At 37.9% G+C, this 14,231-nt stretch overlaps 2 protein-coding genes across 10 annotated transcripts in view; one reads left to right on the top strand and one right to left on the bottom strand.

The window, feature by feature from the left end:
* Positions 1–690: 690 nt before the first annotated feature.
* On the bottom strand, positions 691–3,753 carry LOC123870558 (transmembrane protein 183). Of its 2 annotated transcripts, none has more exons than XM_045913923.1 (4): positions 3,539–3,753; positions 2,063–2,541; positions 1,371–1,577; positions 691–1,049 (listed from the first exon to the last, which is right to left on the bottom strand). In XM_045913923.1, exons 1-4 carry the CDS (start codon positions 3,552–3,554, stop codon positions 744–746), a joined length of 1,008 nt encoding a protein of 335 aa, XP_045769879.1. In that variant the 5' UTR covers positions 3,555–3,753; the 3' UTR covers positions 691–743. The 2 variants fall into 2 exon arrangements, with proteins under 2 accessions (XP_045769879.1, XP_045769878.1); XM_045913922.1 differs by having other exon boundaries at positions 3,515–3,751.
* Positions 3,754–5,434: 1,681 nt separating this feature from the next.
* Positions 5,435–14,231, top strand: part of LOC123870542 (liprin-alpha-1) — a 159,545-nt gene continuing 150,748 nt past the window's right edge. For all 8 annotated transcript variants that reach the window (XR_006797091.1, XM_045913892.1, XM_045913894.1 and 5 more), the window contains exon 1: positions 5,435–5,960. Coding sequence is in view for 7 of the 8 variants with exons in the window: in XM_045913892.1 (XP_045769848.1) it covers positions 5,712–5,960 (249 nt within the window). In the remaining variant the exon portion in view is untranslated. The remainder of the gene's footprint in view (positions 5,961–14,231) is intronic.

Here is a 14,231-nt window from a genome sequence, read left to right on the forward strand (position 1 = left end):
AGCTTATGTCCCGGGGACAGAGATAGGCTGTTTTTTATCCCGGAAAATCAAAGAGTTCCCACGGGATTCTCAAAAACCCATCCGCTTAACCGATTTGTATGAAAGGTTCTGAGGTAGCTTGCGTCCCTGGCATAGGCAACTTTTTATCCCAGAAAATCAAACAGTTCCTACGAGATCTTTGAAAACCTAAATCCACGCGGACGAAGTCGCGGGCATTCTCTAGTACTATTATAAACGCGAAAGTGTGTCTGTCTGTCTGCCTGCCTGCTTCTCACGGCCTAACAGTTTAAACGATTTCGATAAAATTTTGTACAGATTTAGCTTACATAGCCTACTTTTATCTCGGAAAATCAAAGTTCCCAAGGGATTTTTAAAGGCCCATCCGTTTAACCGATTTGTATGAACTTTGGTACAGAGAGAGAGGTAGCTTGGATCCCGGAAATTGATATGGGCAACTTTTATCAACAATGAGTAGAAATTAAAAAAACACTAACACTCTATCCCACACATTTTATTTCTCAAAAAATAAGTAACGTCTGGCGGCATTGGGGTATAGAGTCTAGACCATAGTCCATATTAAAGGTCCTGTGTTCTTGTAAAAATAAATAAAACACCAAAAAAATAGAATAGAATAGAATAGATTTTTATTCAAATAAACTTTTACAAGTGCTTTTGAATCGTCAAATAATTATACCAAAATATACTATATTTGTATCACAATTATCAACCCTTAAATATCCATTTCAATTACACAACGTAAAGAAATCCTTTTTGAGCACTGGCAACGACTCCTCGTCCCGCATACTAGATGGCAGTTTATTTTCAAAATGCGGGTACTTAGGATGCCACCAGTCATAGACCAGTATGTTGACAACAGTGTCAATGACCACGGAATGTTCTGGAATGATGTTCCGGCATATGTTGTAGTGGCCGGTGTTGAAGCCTAGATGCAGCCTGTGGTGTCGGAATCCCTGGGAGAGCACCACACTCACGGATGATAGGGTCATGCCCATCAATGGGGGTACTTCGTAGAAACTTTGGCAGGTCACCTAGAAAATATCATAAAGTAAATATAAGTAAACCATGAAGGACCATTTGCATATCAGGCAATTATATGTTAGGAAATATCAATAAAAGCAAAATGATTTGCAGTGTTGATTATCTGTATTTTATTTATTTTATATTTTTGAACCTAAATTTTAGCTTTAAACTTATGAGTATGTTGTAGACTTCTTTTCAGATACTGGCGCGTTTTGAACCCTATTAAGTTGACGTTATATTCTCCAACATGATTAACCTGTGCTCGGTAGTGGGCCGGCGCTATCGTTGATTATATAAAATTATTTTTAAAGGTAAAATGAAATTGGTACCTGCAACACCTGAGAATCCTCCTCCGGATTGGCATCAATCCTGCCCAGCTCCTCAATGAAGTCGACACGTTTCCCCCGCTCCGGCTTCAGCTTCTTGAGTTTGAAGTAAACTGACCAGTACGTAGAGCCCTTGCAATACCATACGTTAACGCATCTACGTCTGACTAACTCATGCGGATGGCTGTCGTGCGACGCCTGTCTTTGGACCTTAAAATGAGAATTGGAAGTGAAAGCTCCTTTAGTAATGTTGTGATTAGAAACTTGGTAAAACGAAAAACCAACACTAAAAATCGGTCCAGGGGCCTTTGAGTAATCAGAGAAATACAAAAAAAAAAAAAGATTCTGACAAATTGAGAACCTCCTCCTTTTTTCAAAGTCGGTTAAAAAGAAACATACACAAAAAACTCAAAAAAGCACACCATTGTACAAGAATACCTAATATTTTTATGTAAAACACTGCAAGTTAATGACAGACAACGCCATCTCTATGTGATTTAGTAAATTAGTTATGGTTTTTAGATTTTTCCCTTTACTTGTGCTACCTGCCAAATTTCATGATTCTAGGTTAACAGGAAATACCCACAGGATAGGTTTTCTTGAGAGACACAACAGACAGACAGATAACAAATGATCCTATAAGGGTTCCATTTTTCTTTTTGAGGTACGGAACTCTAAAAATGAATGATAATTACCTTCTGAATAAACACATCATAAGTGTGGTACAGAGCTCTTATAACCCTCTGTCGTAAACCATACAACTTATAGTTATTCTCTATCCTTAATTTCTCAGGTAGCTTAGGATTATTCTGACAATACCTCTTATATAATGCTCGCCAAAAAGATTCCCTCTTAGTTATAGAATAAGTGGCTTGGTTTATACCAGCAAAGTTACCAATATCTTCTGGTTTGATGTAAGAAGATAGTAAATACCATACAATCTCAGGGTAGACTATTCCTGGACATTCCTGGAAATCTGTCTCACTTTTGAAATGATTTCTCTTTTTCTTATAAACAAAAGATTTTGTTCCATCAGCATTTGTTTCCTCAATAATGTCAAAATCATCATCTTGAAGTTCGTCCCATGATTTCTCAGGTATTGGTTCAGTAGTTACAGATTTCTTCACTCTGCTCACAGGTTTGGGAGCATTTGCACAATCATTTATGGTAAAATCTGAAAAGAAGAATATTATTACACTAGTTGTTTATAGTGAAAAATTTTTAGTTTTATTAATTAAAACAAAATCTATATTACATCTAAAAAATTTGCACATGATAAAGGCACATCAGCAAAAGCTGCTTTGTCAATTATCACTACCCATACTATAAATGTGAAAGTTTGGGTTTGTCTTTGAATCATGTTGCAATGGAGCACTGGATCAATGTAATTTTTTGCATGGGTATAGTCAAAGACCTGGAGAGTGACATATGAAATGAAATGAAAAGATTTATTTATTTTGCAAAATGTGAGTGACAATGATGGTATATTGACAGGTCCTTGGTCCTTCACATTTTGCCATTTATGTATGGCATTTTATATTCCGGAAAATCAAAGAGGCCCCATAGGATTCACGCGGACTAAGTCGTGGGCATCAGCTAGTAAATAATAATAAAATATACAGCTTTTGCCCATCAGTCTTTATCTTTGTCAGTCAGAAGAAACTGAATGATTCAATAATGGTCAGCTCAAGCTGCAGGCTCTGGAAACTTAGAATTTGCTCCATGTAGGTCTCTCTATGATGTAGACCCACACTGAAAAAAGATTTTGAGTTTCATTTGAATCTGAAATGTAATTCCATGTGGAAAAGTCACAGGGAACAGCTAATTTTAAGACAAAGTGTGACAAATTCTTTACTTTATCATAGTTTTCATTCTTATCAGTACAACAGACACCATTATAACTTCAGGCTCTATAACGCTTCGGCAACACGCTCCGTCGCTCTACCGACAACTGTGCAGGTGGGACAGAGCCTGTGGCTGGAGCTTTAGTTTTTGAGAATAATTTCAATAAATGATTTATAAACCAGAGTAACTTATCAACCAGATGTATACTTTTTTAAGAAGGAACCTATCGATGAAAGAACCAGAATAAAGCGATGCAATAATTCTTTACAATGTTGTAAATAAGAAGTAAAATTAATATTTACCTGAGTTAGTTCCCTTTTTTTTACCTTTTTTCTTCGGCATCTAACCAATATGCTTATAGCAAACACAAATTCCTCGGGTGAGATCCGCATTCAAGATGGGATCTTCGGTTCAAATTATTCTAACACTTGATCATTAAAGCCCGGGTCCTGGGATGGGATATTATTAAATTATAACTTTAGGATAGGTAAATATATAGGAGAATCAGCTGGCCTGGCAGTTGGCACACAGATCATGGCACGTATTTTTTTTTCTCTCTCGTCTGGCTTTACAAAGATTAGCCAATGTCAAGTTTGTAGTTATTTGTAACAAGTTAGTTAAACTGTACAAGTATAGACCCCGTCTGTGCCGGCGCTCGCCGACATACGCACGGCACCCCCTTAGAGCGCTTTCCAGTCAGTTTTTACCTTTTTTACAAAAAAAAAAAACACAAGAAAAAGGCAGAGCACGCCTGTCAGCTAACACCAACACAGACGAAGTCCTGGCACGTATTATGTATAATCTATCTTACTCTATGATCTATGGTTGGCAGTTGGCAGACGAGTACAGTGTTGCTAGTTGCATAATGTTTTCCAAAAAATGCACTATATAATAAATGCACTATATAAATGCACTATAATAATAGTTATAATTTATAATATCATGGTTAGGTATATCTATGTTAATCAACCCCAAAAGGCCAAAAATGGCCTCTCTTTTATGACTGAAAGAAAGGAGTACCATCGGAGTACGGACAAGAAAAAAATCACTGCCACTCACGCTTTTCATTTTACACTGTTTTTAAGGTTTTTACCTAGTTTCTGAAGTTTCTACCCTTGAATAAGATTTTATTTTTTTCATAATACCCAGACGGAAAGACAGACATTTAGTTAAACGACAACAAAGTGCTCCCTAAAGCTTTTTGAGGTACGGAACCCCAAAAAAGTTAAACTGCTAATAATAAATTTTATTCAGAAAAAAATTGAAAAGGTACATAAGTATTAATAATTTAATGGAATTTAACTACATTTAATTATATTATACTAATAACATAGGTACTTAGTATTTAAAGAAATACAAACCCAAGAATTTCATTCATAATTATTAGCAGTAGTGACCTCTAGCGTAGTTTGTACAAATAATTGCAAAGAGTTGCAAAAAAATACAGACAGGACTTTTAGTCTTCTTGTATAATTTAAGTAGGGCTGGTAAAAACTAAAGTTGCTTTGTAGTTTGTGTTGAAATTCATAAAACTGTATTGCTGCAGGTTAAGCTGCAGCACTCTTACTTGTTACAAAACTTTGTTTTACCATACAATAGAGAAATTCCTTACTAGCTACACACTTCTGATTATTTTTGAAATGAAAACCTATTTAGCCATGGCAATTTTTTAACTGGATGACTATAAAAGTATTGTAAAAAAGTATAAATTATTGTCTCACATAAGTTTTCAAGAAAAAGTTGCAGGTATTTTAAGATGTATTTTGAAATATTTAAATAGGATATTTACCTTTACAATTTAACTACGACTACTTTCACATATTTATTGGCCTAATCAGTCGAAGAATTTATATAATTTAGGGACTTTGCATTGGCGGCATCATAAAAACGTATAGACATGAGGTAATTCAAGGTTCAGAGAGAGCTTTTGTAACATAATTTTACGGTAATTATTGTGATAACTACCTAGTTGATGTGTATAGGTATGATGTAGGTATTCTATATACTAAGATGCAGATGGATGCAGAATAGATATCGTGAAAGAATACATAGATATTAAAGAGTACAAGAATACAATGGGTGGTAGGTAACAACTTAATAATGATAATATTGACAGATAACAGCTTACAGCATTGTTGATATTTTCCGTGTGAGGCATCTGATAAATTGGACACTTGTTCTCTACTCTTTGAGAATTTGACTGACGTTCAAATCCAAGATGGCAGACTTGCCGCTTGTACCGTGATAGTATGGAATCGTAGGAGTTTTAAGTTTTAGGTGTGTCTTTCTTATTATCGAACTATAATGTCTCGCGAAATTTTGACTACAATCTCGTACGAATATATCGACAATGTGAAACAACGTCCTCACGTTTTGTGCGCTAGGTTTAGGTAACGTTTGTGCCGAAACATATGTAAAACGGTGTGAAAAAAATCATTTTGTGTTATTCGGTGTATCGTGTATTATACGATAAGTATTCTGGTTTAGTGTTGAATTAAAATGTGGAATATGATGTGCGACGTAATGCCCACAATATCTGAAGACAGTATAAGCCAAAGGAGTTCGCAGTTTTCCGGGGAAGATGCGAATTTCGAGCAACTCATGGTGTCGATGTTGGACGAGAGAGACAAGTTGGTAGAGAGTCTTCGGGAGAACCAGGAGCGCCTCGGAGACACGGAGCAGCGCCTCAAGGAGGTGGAGAAAGAGCGGGACTCGCTGCAGCGACAGATCGCGGCGAACTTACCTCAGGTCAGTGACATTTCTCTTCAATACTAAAAGATACATCTGACAATTTCTTCCTATAGCTAACCGGAAAGTGTATATCTCGTACTATTCCTTACATACCGTGACTAGGAGCATTCATTTCAAATTTGGGAGTTTTTATAACCCAAAAGCGTTTTTTCGTTCACTAATCGCAAAAATACGTAAGCTCACTAAAGTAACATTCCAAAAATATTATAGGCCAACTGAGATAACACTATCGTTGTAAATTTACCGATTAAGATGACACTGAATGTTAAACAAGCGTTTTTCTTATCAAAAAGTGAAGGTTAGTGTAATGCAATTATGTAAAAGGCACTTGTGTTGTAGGTTCAGTTCATTTTTTATTTAAAGTCCAGAAATTAGTGGTTGGCATAACTTTGAATGAGGAGATGTCTAGAAACAAAAAATGGGTATTTTCATTTATGTATGCCCCATCTTTGTACCACAGAAGCAAGTACAAATAATAAAATAACTTCAATGCAGCCATCATAATTAGGTATTCTTGCTGAAACGGAACTGAATCTCATAATCCTCAAATAGGAGGCCAGAGTCTAAACTTCTTGGCTTCAGTGCTTCAAGTTAATTAGCTGTTTATTATTTTGCCAATATGCTAAGCCTTGCTATCCAAAGAAGCAGTAGCGTCAGTGTCTTGGGCACCATACCCATGGGTAAACACTGAATACTTTTATGGTGTACTAGATGATGCCCGTAACTTTGTCCACATAGATTTAAGTTTTACAAAATCCAATGTCAAGTACAAAAAGTAGCCTATATCTCTGTACCAAATATTAAGTCAAGATTGGTTAACTAATGGGCCTTGAAAAGGTAACAGACAGACACTTTCACATTTAAATATAATATTAAGTAAGTATTATGGATTGTTGGCCTTGTCCATAATTTCAAAGTTGCTCAGTGTGCTATGTAGCAGGCTATGTTGGGTATCCTCTGAGGGACAAAATCCGTAATGAGGAAATCCATAGGAAAACCAGAGTGACCGACATAGCTCAAAAAACTAGCCAGCTGAAGTGGCAGTGGATAGGCCAGGACTGCTGGGGCAGCTCTGGAATGGAGACTGCATTTCATCGTAAAGTAGCGTGGGACAGCCTCCAACCTGCTGAACTGATGACCTTAAGAAGGTAGCAGGCAGTGGGCGGGTAAGCAAGGTGGAGGATCGTGTGTGGAGGCACCCTTTTGAGAAGGCCTGTGTCCAGCTGTGGACGCAAACAGGCTGATTGATTGATCAATTGATTGAATATGGGTTAACTGACACTCAAAACATGTAAATCAACCTGTTCAATATTACACATTCCAATTACAAAGTAAATACAGTTTGGTACAGTTATGTTTACAAAATAAGTAGTTTTATTACTTCTGATACAATGCAACTGTTCCAATGACTGAGCAGTTGGTTTGATGTCCCCTTGACCCAGTCTCTAAGATATTGTTTAATTACCTTATGGTTTCAAACAACTTTTAGTTAAGTAAAATATGCTAAGTAGGCTATTACTCATTTGTTAGACAATACAGGTTAATTGTATTAAAATATCCATTTGGTAAATGTGATGATTTGGTTACTTATTTTAAAGATTGAGCAACTGAGATTAAGTACTTAATAATAAAATAAAGATTTTTTTATCTATACTAATATTATAAAGAGGAAACCTTTATATTTTTGTATGTTTGTATTGAATAGGCTCAAAAACTACTGGACCGATTTCAAAATTTCTTTTACCATTACTTAGAGGGATTCTTCCGAATCCGTATAGGCTATATTTTATCCCGGAAAATAGATAGGATTTTTGTGGTAGTGTCCACCCGTGCGAAGCCGGGGCGGGTCGCTAGTAAATAATAAAATAATGAGCAAACAAGCAGGTGGGTCACCTGATGTTAAGTGATTACTGCTGTCCATGAATATATGGGAAATATTCAATTAGGTAAATTTTTGTTTGTTAAACTTTTGGGTATGCTTATGCATATTAATTATTTTGAGCTTATCTATACTATCTATACTAATAAATAAAATTGGAGTGTCTGTCTGTAATTTCGAAATAACTACCTCATATTAAGCTCATATGGTTATTTGAACGATACCATAACTGAATCACACGTTTTTAAAATTTTTGTCTGTCTGTCTGTCTGTCTGTCTGTCTGTCTGTCTGTCTGTCTGTCTGTCTGTCTGTCTGTCTGTCTGTCTGTCTGTCTGTTTGAAAAGGCTAATCTTTGGAACGGCTGAACCGATTTTGACGGGACTTTCACAGGCAAGTAGAGGATTGACCAGGGCGTAAAATAGGCTACTTTTTTAACCGACTTTTAAAAAGGGAGTTGTGTTTTTCTACCTATGTACACCGAAATCTCCGAGATTTCTGAACCGATTTGCGTCATTTCTTTTTTAATCGATAGAGGAACTTTGCGACATTGTTTCATAAAAAATTTGGAGTCCAACTCCTCAATCCTGATGCTGCAGGGGATCTGACCAATCCACGCGGGCGAAGCTGCGGGCATCAGCTAGTAAATAATATAGCTTGAGATTTCAGAGATAGTGTGCATCTCGGACATGGGCTACTTACTCTATAGGCTTACTCTCTCTCTCTCTCTCTCTCTCTATAGGCTACTTACTCTATGCTCTATAGGCTCTTAGGCTATAGGCTGTCTCGGAGAATCAAAGGGTTTCCACAATATTTGAGAACCCATGTAGATGAAGTTGAAGATACATACATCATTCTACATAGTTGATTTTTTGTTCTAAGTAAGTCTTTAGAGGTCCATGTCTATTATTAAATGCCTGTAGGTATTGTCAAACTAAATCCACGTGGGCGAAGTCGCGGGTAAAAGTAATCACATCACACTTCAGACTTATTATTATATAAAGGCGAAAATTTGTGTATGTGTGTATGTATGTGTGTGTGTGTGTGTATGTGTGTGTGTATGCTTGTTACTCCTTCACGCAAAAACCACTGGAAGGATTTGGCTGAAATTTGGAATGGAGATAGATAATATCCTGGATTAGCACATAGGCTACTTTTTATCCCGGGAAATCATAGAGTTCCCACTGGATTTTTAAAAACCTAATTCCACGCGGACGAAGTCGCGGGCATCAGCTAGTATTTGTATATACATTTGTGAGACAATCTGTCGTGGTCTACCTAAAGCGCAGGGTCGTCCACAAATCTTCGATGCGGGATAAAGTGAGCCTACACACACAATATATCGGATACTGGCGATTTGCCAACGGCAGAATGTGCTCAATAATGTCAAACCAGTGCTTATGAGTTTTCCCACTTCTAGGTAGAAATGGTGTCTTAAGTTGAGTGCTTACACGCTTAAATCTAAACTAAATACATATTAAAGGAGGTGATTGACTAATCTGTACTATCAACTTCAGCTCAAACTACTGGACGGATCTGGCTAAAACACAGACCACCTCGGCTAAAAGGATAGCTATTGTGACGTAGAGATTCGGTAAGAAAGGATTTTTGAAAATTTAACTTCTAAGGCCATCTCCACGGACGACAGATTCGCGGCGAGTCTCGCCGTGCCATCTAATTCGATACAGCTCTTATAGGCCAAGCTCCACAGAACGATACTATACCGACTCGTTGCAATTCCCTCGCTCGTGGGGGGGTAAAATAGAGGTTTGACAGAGTAGTCCACGCAGACGAAGGCGCGGGCATAAGCTAATCATCATAATAATGACCTGACCGTCGAATGTTGGCCACGGCGACCAATATTTAGTTCTAGCCATCTGTGTGGGAGGTATGATAGGCTGGGTTATTCCTGTGACTTCAAAATTTGCCCTAAAATAGAGAATTTTCAAGGGCCATAACTTTTAAAATAAATACAATTTTACCATATTAATTTATTTTAGTATATTATTTTATTTAATTTATTTATTTATCTCTCCATAATCTATGCCAGATTATGGAGAGATAAATCGATGTATGGCTTAGTTATAGATTACAACAACAAAGAATAAAATAATAATGGGCGTAATACGTTTGTATGGAGAAGCGCGTAAGAAGTGCACCCTTAAAAGATGAAGCTACCCTAGGTTGTACAAACGACGTCATGTTGTGAATTGCGATACACATTTGCACACATTTGCGTAATGACCGCGCGTACAGCAAATATTGTAAAATAGCATTCTTTAGCGGTCAGAATTCCGTCCTAATGAAGTAATGCTTAAGTTATATTTTAAGCATATTTTGTAATTTATTTTTCTTTTAAAATAATATTAAACACTAGTTAGTTAATGCCCGGTTCAGCAACGAAATATATCTTGCTTTATCGGTAAAGGAAAACATCGTGAGGAAATGCATGCCTGAGTGTTTCCCTAAATGTACTCAAAGGTGTGCAAAGGCTGCCAATTCACACTGTGCCAACGTAGCAGACTATAGCCCTTTTCAAATTCAAATTCAAAATATTTTTCATTTTCATAGAAGACCCGTGCTCTGTAGTGAGCCGGCGATGGGTAGATCATGACAATGATGAATGCCCGGCATGTGTTGAAATACGACTGGCACACAACCTTATTGTACGTTCTTAGTATTGTGTCAGAAATCTTCCCGCAAGCCACAACAACTACTGTACAAAGTTTCAAGCCCCTTAATCAAATGTCCAGCTAGTACGGAAAAAGCGTGCGAGTTTCCTTCGCCCTTGCCACTTACCTATAGTTGCTAAATAAAGACAACTTAAACCGTTACAGCTAAAGAGAATAATGCTAAAACTTGTTAAAAGCTTTAAACGCGACCTTTGAAAGCCTGTGAAAATGTTAGAAAATACTGATTGTTTATTTACAGAACGCTTAAGGTCGGCCGGATCTTGTTACGCTTAATAGATTTCGCTCAGGACTTAAACGCTGTGAGTTATTAGCCTCATCTATTCTGAATGGTGTGTTCTGGCACGAATCCAGTTCCTCCAGGGACTCCTTCTTTGGCAGAGTCAGTCACTCCTTCAGTAGGTCAGAACATCTTGTTGGAGAACGGCCTCTCCATCGCTTAAATGGTCACCGACAGAAGGAAATGGAAACATCCATTCGAGGCTGAGATCTTGCCAGGCTCATGATCTTCAGTAATGAAGGAACAACCAGAGAGAGATTCTGAATGCCCTCTAGGTTGGTCGCTCTAGCCGACATTCGATCACGAGGCTATTATTATGACTAGCTTATGCCCCCAACTTTGTCCGCGTGGACTACACTGTCAAACCCTTCTTTTACCCCACTTACCCCCCGGGGCGATGGAATTGCAACGAGCCGGCGATAGTATCGCTGTGAAGATTGGCCTAAAAGAGTTGTATCGAATTTGTTGGCAGGGCGAGACTATCGTCGCGATTCTCTCGTCGCTCGGTGGAGATGGCGACTTATAGTCCAATCAAATGTGATGATGACGGTGAGAGCGGCGATTCACGATTGGTCTCCCAAACCACAGCGTGGCGTGGGTTACTAACGGGCTACCATCGGAAACTATTAAATATGAATTAGATGTAGGCCTCGCGGTAAATCAATGTTTTAGAGGCGATACCGAACGGGACGGCTCCAATTTGCCGCCAGCCGTAAATGGAGCGAGGTCGGAGTGTTTCCTGCCTCTACAACTTTTCTTCACATTTGGCGACCGTTCTGATCTGTCGTCGCCAATAAAACTCATTTGACAGTAGCTAATGCATGAAGCCGTTGGCCTCTTATCCGGAAGGTCGGGGGTTCGATTGCAGGCTTTAGCGAACGGAATGGCTCCAGTAGGAGCGGAGCGAAGTCGGACTGGTTCCTGCCTCTACAGCTTTTTTTCACATTTGTACTTTTCTTCTCACTTGACATTTAATTTTAATCCATTGAAGGTTTTCTACAAAAAATATTTTAATATCGCTCAATGAAGCAGCAATGTAGAAACAACTAATGCCAAATGAGCTCGGTGGCTATCATTGTGTTGCGCTCCGGCTTAAAACTACAGAGATAAGACCGAGAACTGCGCAGTCCAATTTTTAGCAGCTTTTTTAACTGCGCGGGGATACTATCTTGACTGTTACCGTCCACACGCACGCACTTAAGGCTATCCTTGCCAACGATCCCCCGTCGATTTCCTACGTATGATATTATTGTTCTCATCTCTATCTGCCCTGGTTCGTGCATTCTCGGTTCCTAGATCGGTACATTTGTGATAACCAAATTTCAAATTGCTGTGATTGGCTGAATTTACCATGTTCTTGCTGCGACAGTGAGTTTGAGCCACTAGCGGAACAATGTTAGCCGGTCAGAAATGATTGCAATTAGTCAACCTGTTTGACGTCCGTGTTCTGTTTTCGATTACAAAAAAGAAAAAATTGTTGTTGCAATCATCAATTTTAGCAAATAGTGAAAGAGAGTCGGCCAATCAGAGGTCACAACTACCGTCACACTTTCTTTCACACTATGGCAGTAGGCATACCGAGTAATGAAAACAATTTTTCATTCTGTCTAGGTCGAAGTAGGGTTGCCACCTGGCTCTTTTTGATTTACAGGCTACCACCATCAAAAATACGGGGTTTAGATTTGAAGAAATTTGAAATTTTGAAGTATTTGAAGAATATATATATAGGCGGTGGTTCTCTCTGAAATGCATGGAAAGCCTATTTAGATATTCCAGTTTATTTATAAGTTTTGTATTTTTTCTCTGTATGTTGCCGTATCTTGATTGGTGAACTGTGTTTGCAATGTGGTTTTAAATAAAAGATTTATTTATTTAAATAGCTTTTAAAAACTCTTAGTGTTGTAAAGCAAAATGTTATACATTTCATGCATACAATCTTCTCATTTCAACTTAAAATTACATTTAATTTGTAATTCCACCTTCACAGTATCAATACTATGGCCGTAGCCAGGAATCGATTGCGGGAGAGGTTTTATTAGGGCCGGAACTGAATCCTGTCATGAGGAAAAAAACATTCGCCCAACTTTATGGGCTAATTACCTGGTTAGTGGAATTTCGCCTTTCAATTTGACAGTGAGATAAAATACAACAATAAAAAAGCGCGAGCGCAGTGAGCGTAAGTGTTTTTGGTTCAATACAGAAAAAATTAAAGTGAAAGGGAAACGAGTGTAGCCATAGCAAGGTTTTATTTTTAAAGCTTCCTATCCATACTAATATTACGAATACGACAGTATATCTATTTGCCTATCTATTTGTTACCCTTTCACGGCCCATCTTCTTTACCAAAATTTTGGTACTTACTATTCAGAGGTAACTTGCATCCCAGACATTTTTTTTAGGCGGCTTTTTAGCCCGGAAAATCCCCCACGGAATTTTTAAAAATCTAAATTCATGCAAACGAAATTGCGGGGTTTACACCAAGTAATAGAAATTCAAAGCGCGAGTGAAGTGAGCGCGAAATGTTTGATATATTTCCAAAAAAAAATTGGTAAGCAAATGCAAGAAATAGTGTAAGTATTATTTTAGGCTTAGGTTTTTGACGGCTTCCCAGGCGCAGTCGCCATTTCGAAATTTCTGGTCTGGTGGGAGGCTTCGGTCATGGCTAGTTATATGGTTAGTATGGCCCTAACGGCCAAGAAATTAGACTGCATCATCACTTACCACTAGAAAAGATTAAAGTCACGGGCTAACTTGTATAAAAAAAGGCTTACATCCTCAAACCAAGCCCCGCCGCCTTGGCTACGACCATGATCAATATCGAGTGGGTTTCGGCTACGCATTGCCGCAAAAGGAAAATATTCTTTCTACTGGACATAACGTCAGTGTTGGATTTCGCCAGCCAGCTCCTGCTGAATTTGTAAAAAACCGGCCAAGTGCGAGTCAGACCCACGCACCGAGGGTTCCGTATTCGGGTATTTTTTCCGACATTTTACTCGAGAAATCAAAAACTGTTATGCATTAAAAAAATATGCATAAAAATAAATAAAAATCTGTTTTAGAATGAACAGGTAAAGCCCTTTCATATGATAACCCACTTGATATATGTAGTTATCTTACTTTGAAAATTGAAAATACTAATATTTGTTCATGAACACATGACAGACGGATAGAAGGACAAATGGACAGACGAACAGACGGAAAGACTGACAGACTGACAGACAACGAAGTGATCCTATAAAAGTTCTTTTTTGCTTTTGAGTTACGGAACCCTAAAAATATTTAGTTTTATTTGCCCCGTATTTTATTTTCATAATTACAGGTTTCTGTATCCTGAAATACGGGGTAACCAGTAAAAAACGGGGCCTCTGGCAACCCTATTCGGAAAACACTGTCACATTCAAGTTAATGTCAAATATTTTGT

This window comes from Maniola jurtina, chromosome 12, assembly GCF_905333055.1.
Source record: "Maniola jurtina chromosome 12, ilManJurt1.1, whole genome shotgun sequence".
NCBI lineage: Eukaryota > Metazoa > Arthropoda > Insecta > Lepidoptera > Nymphalidae > Maniola > Maniola jurtina.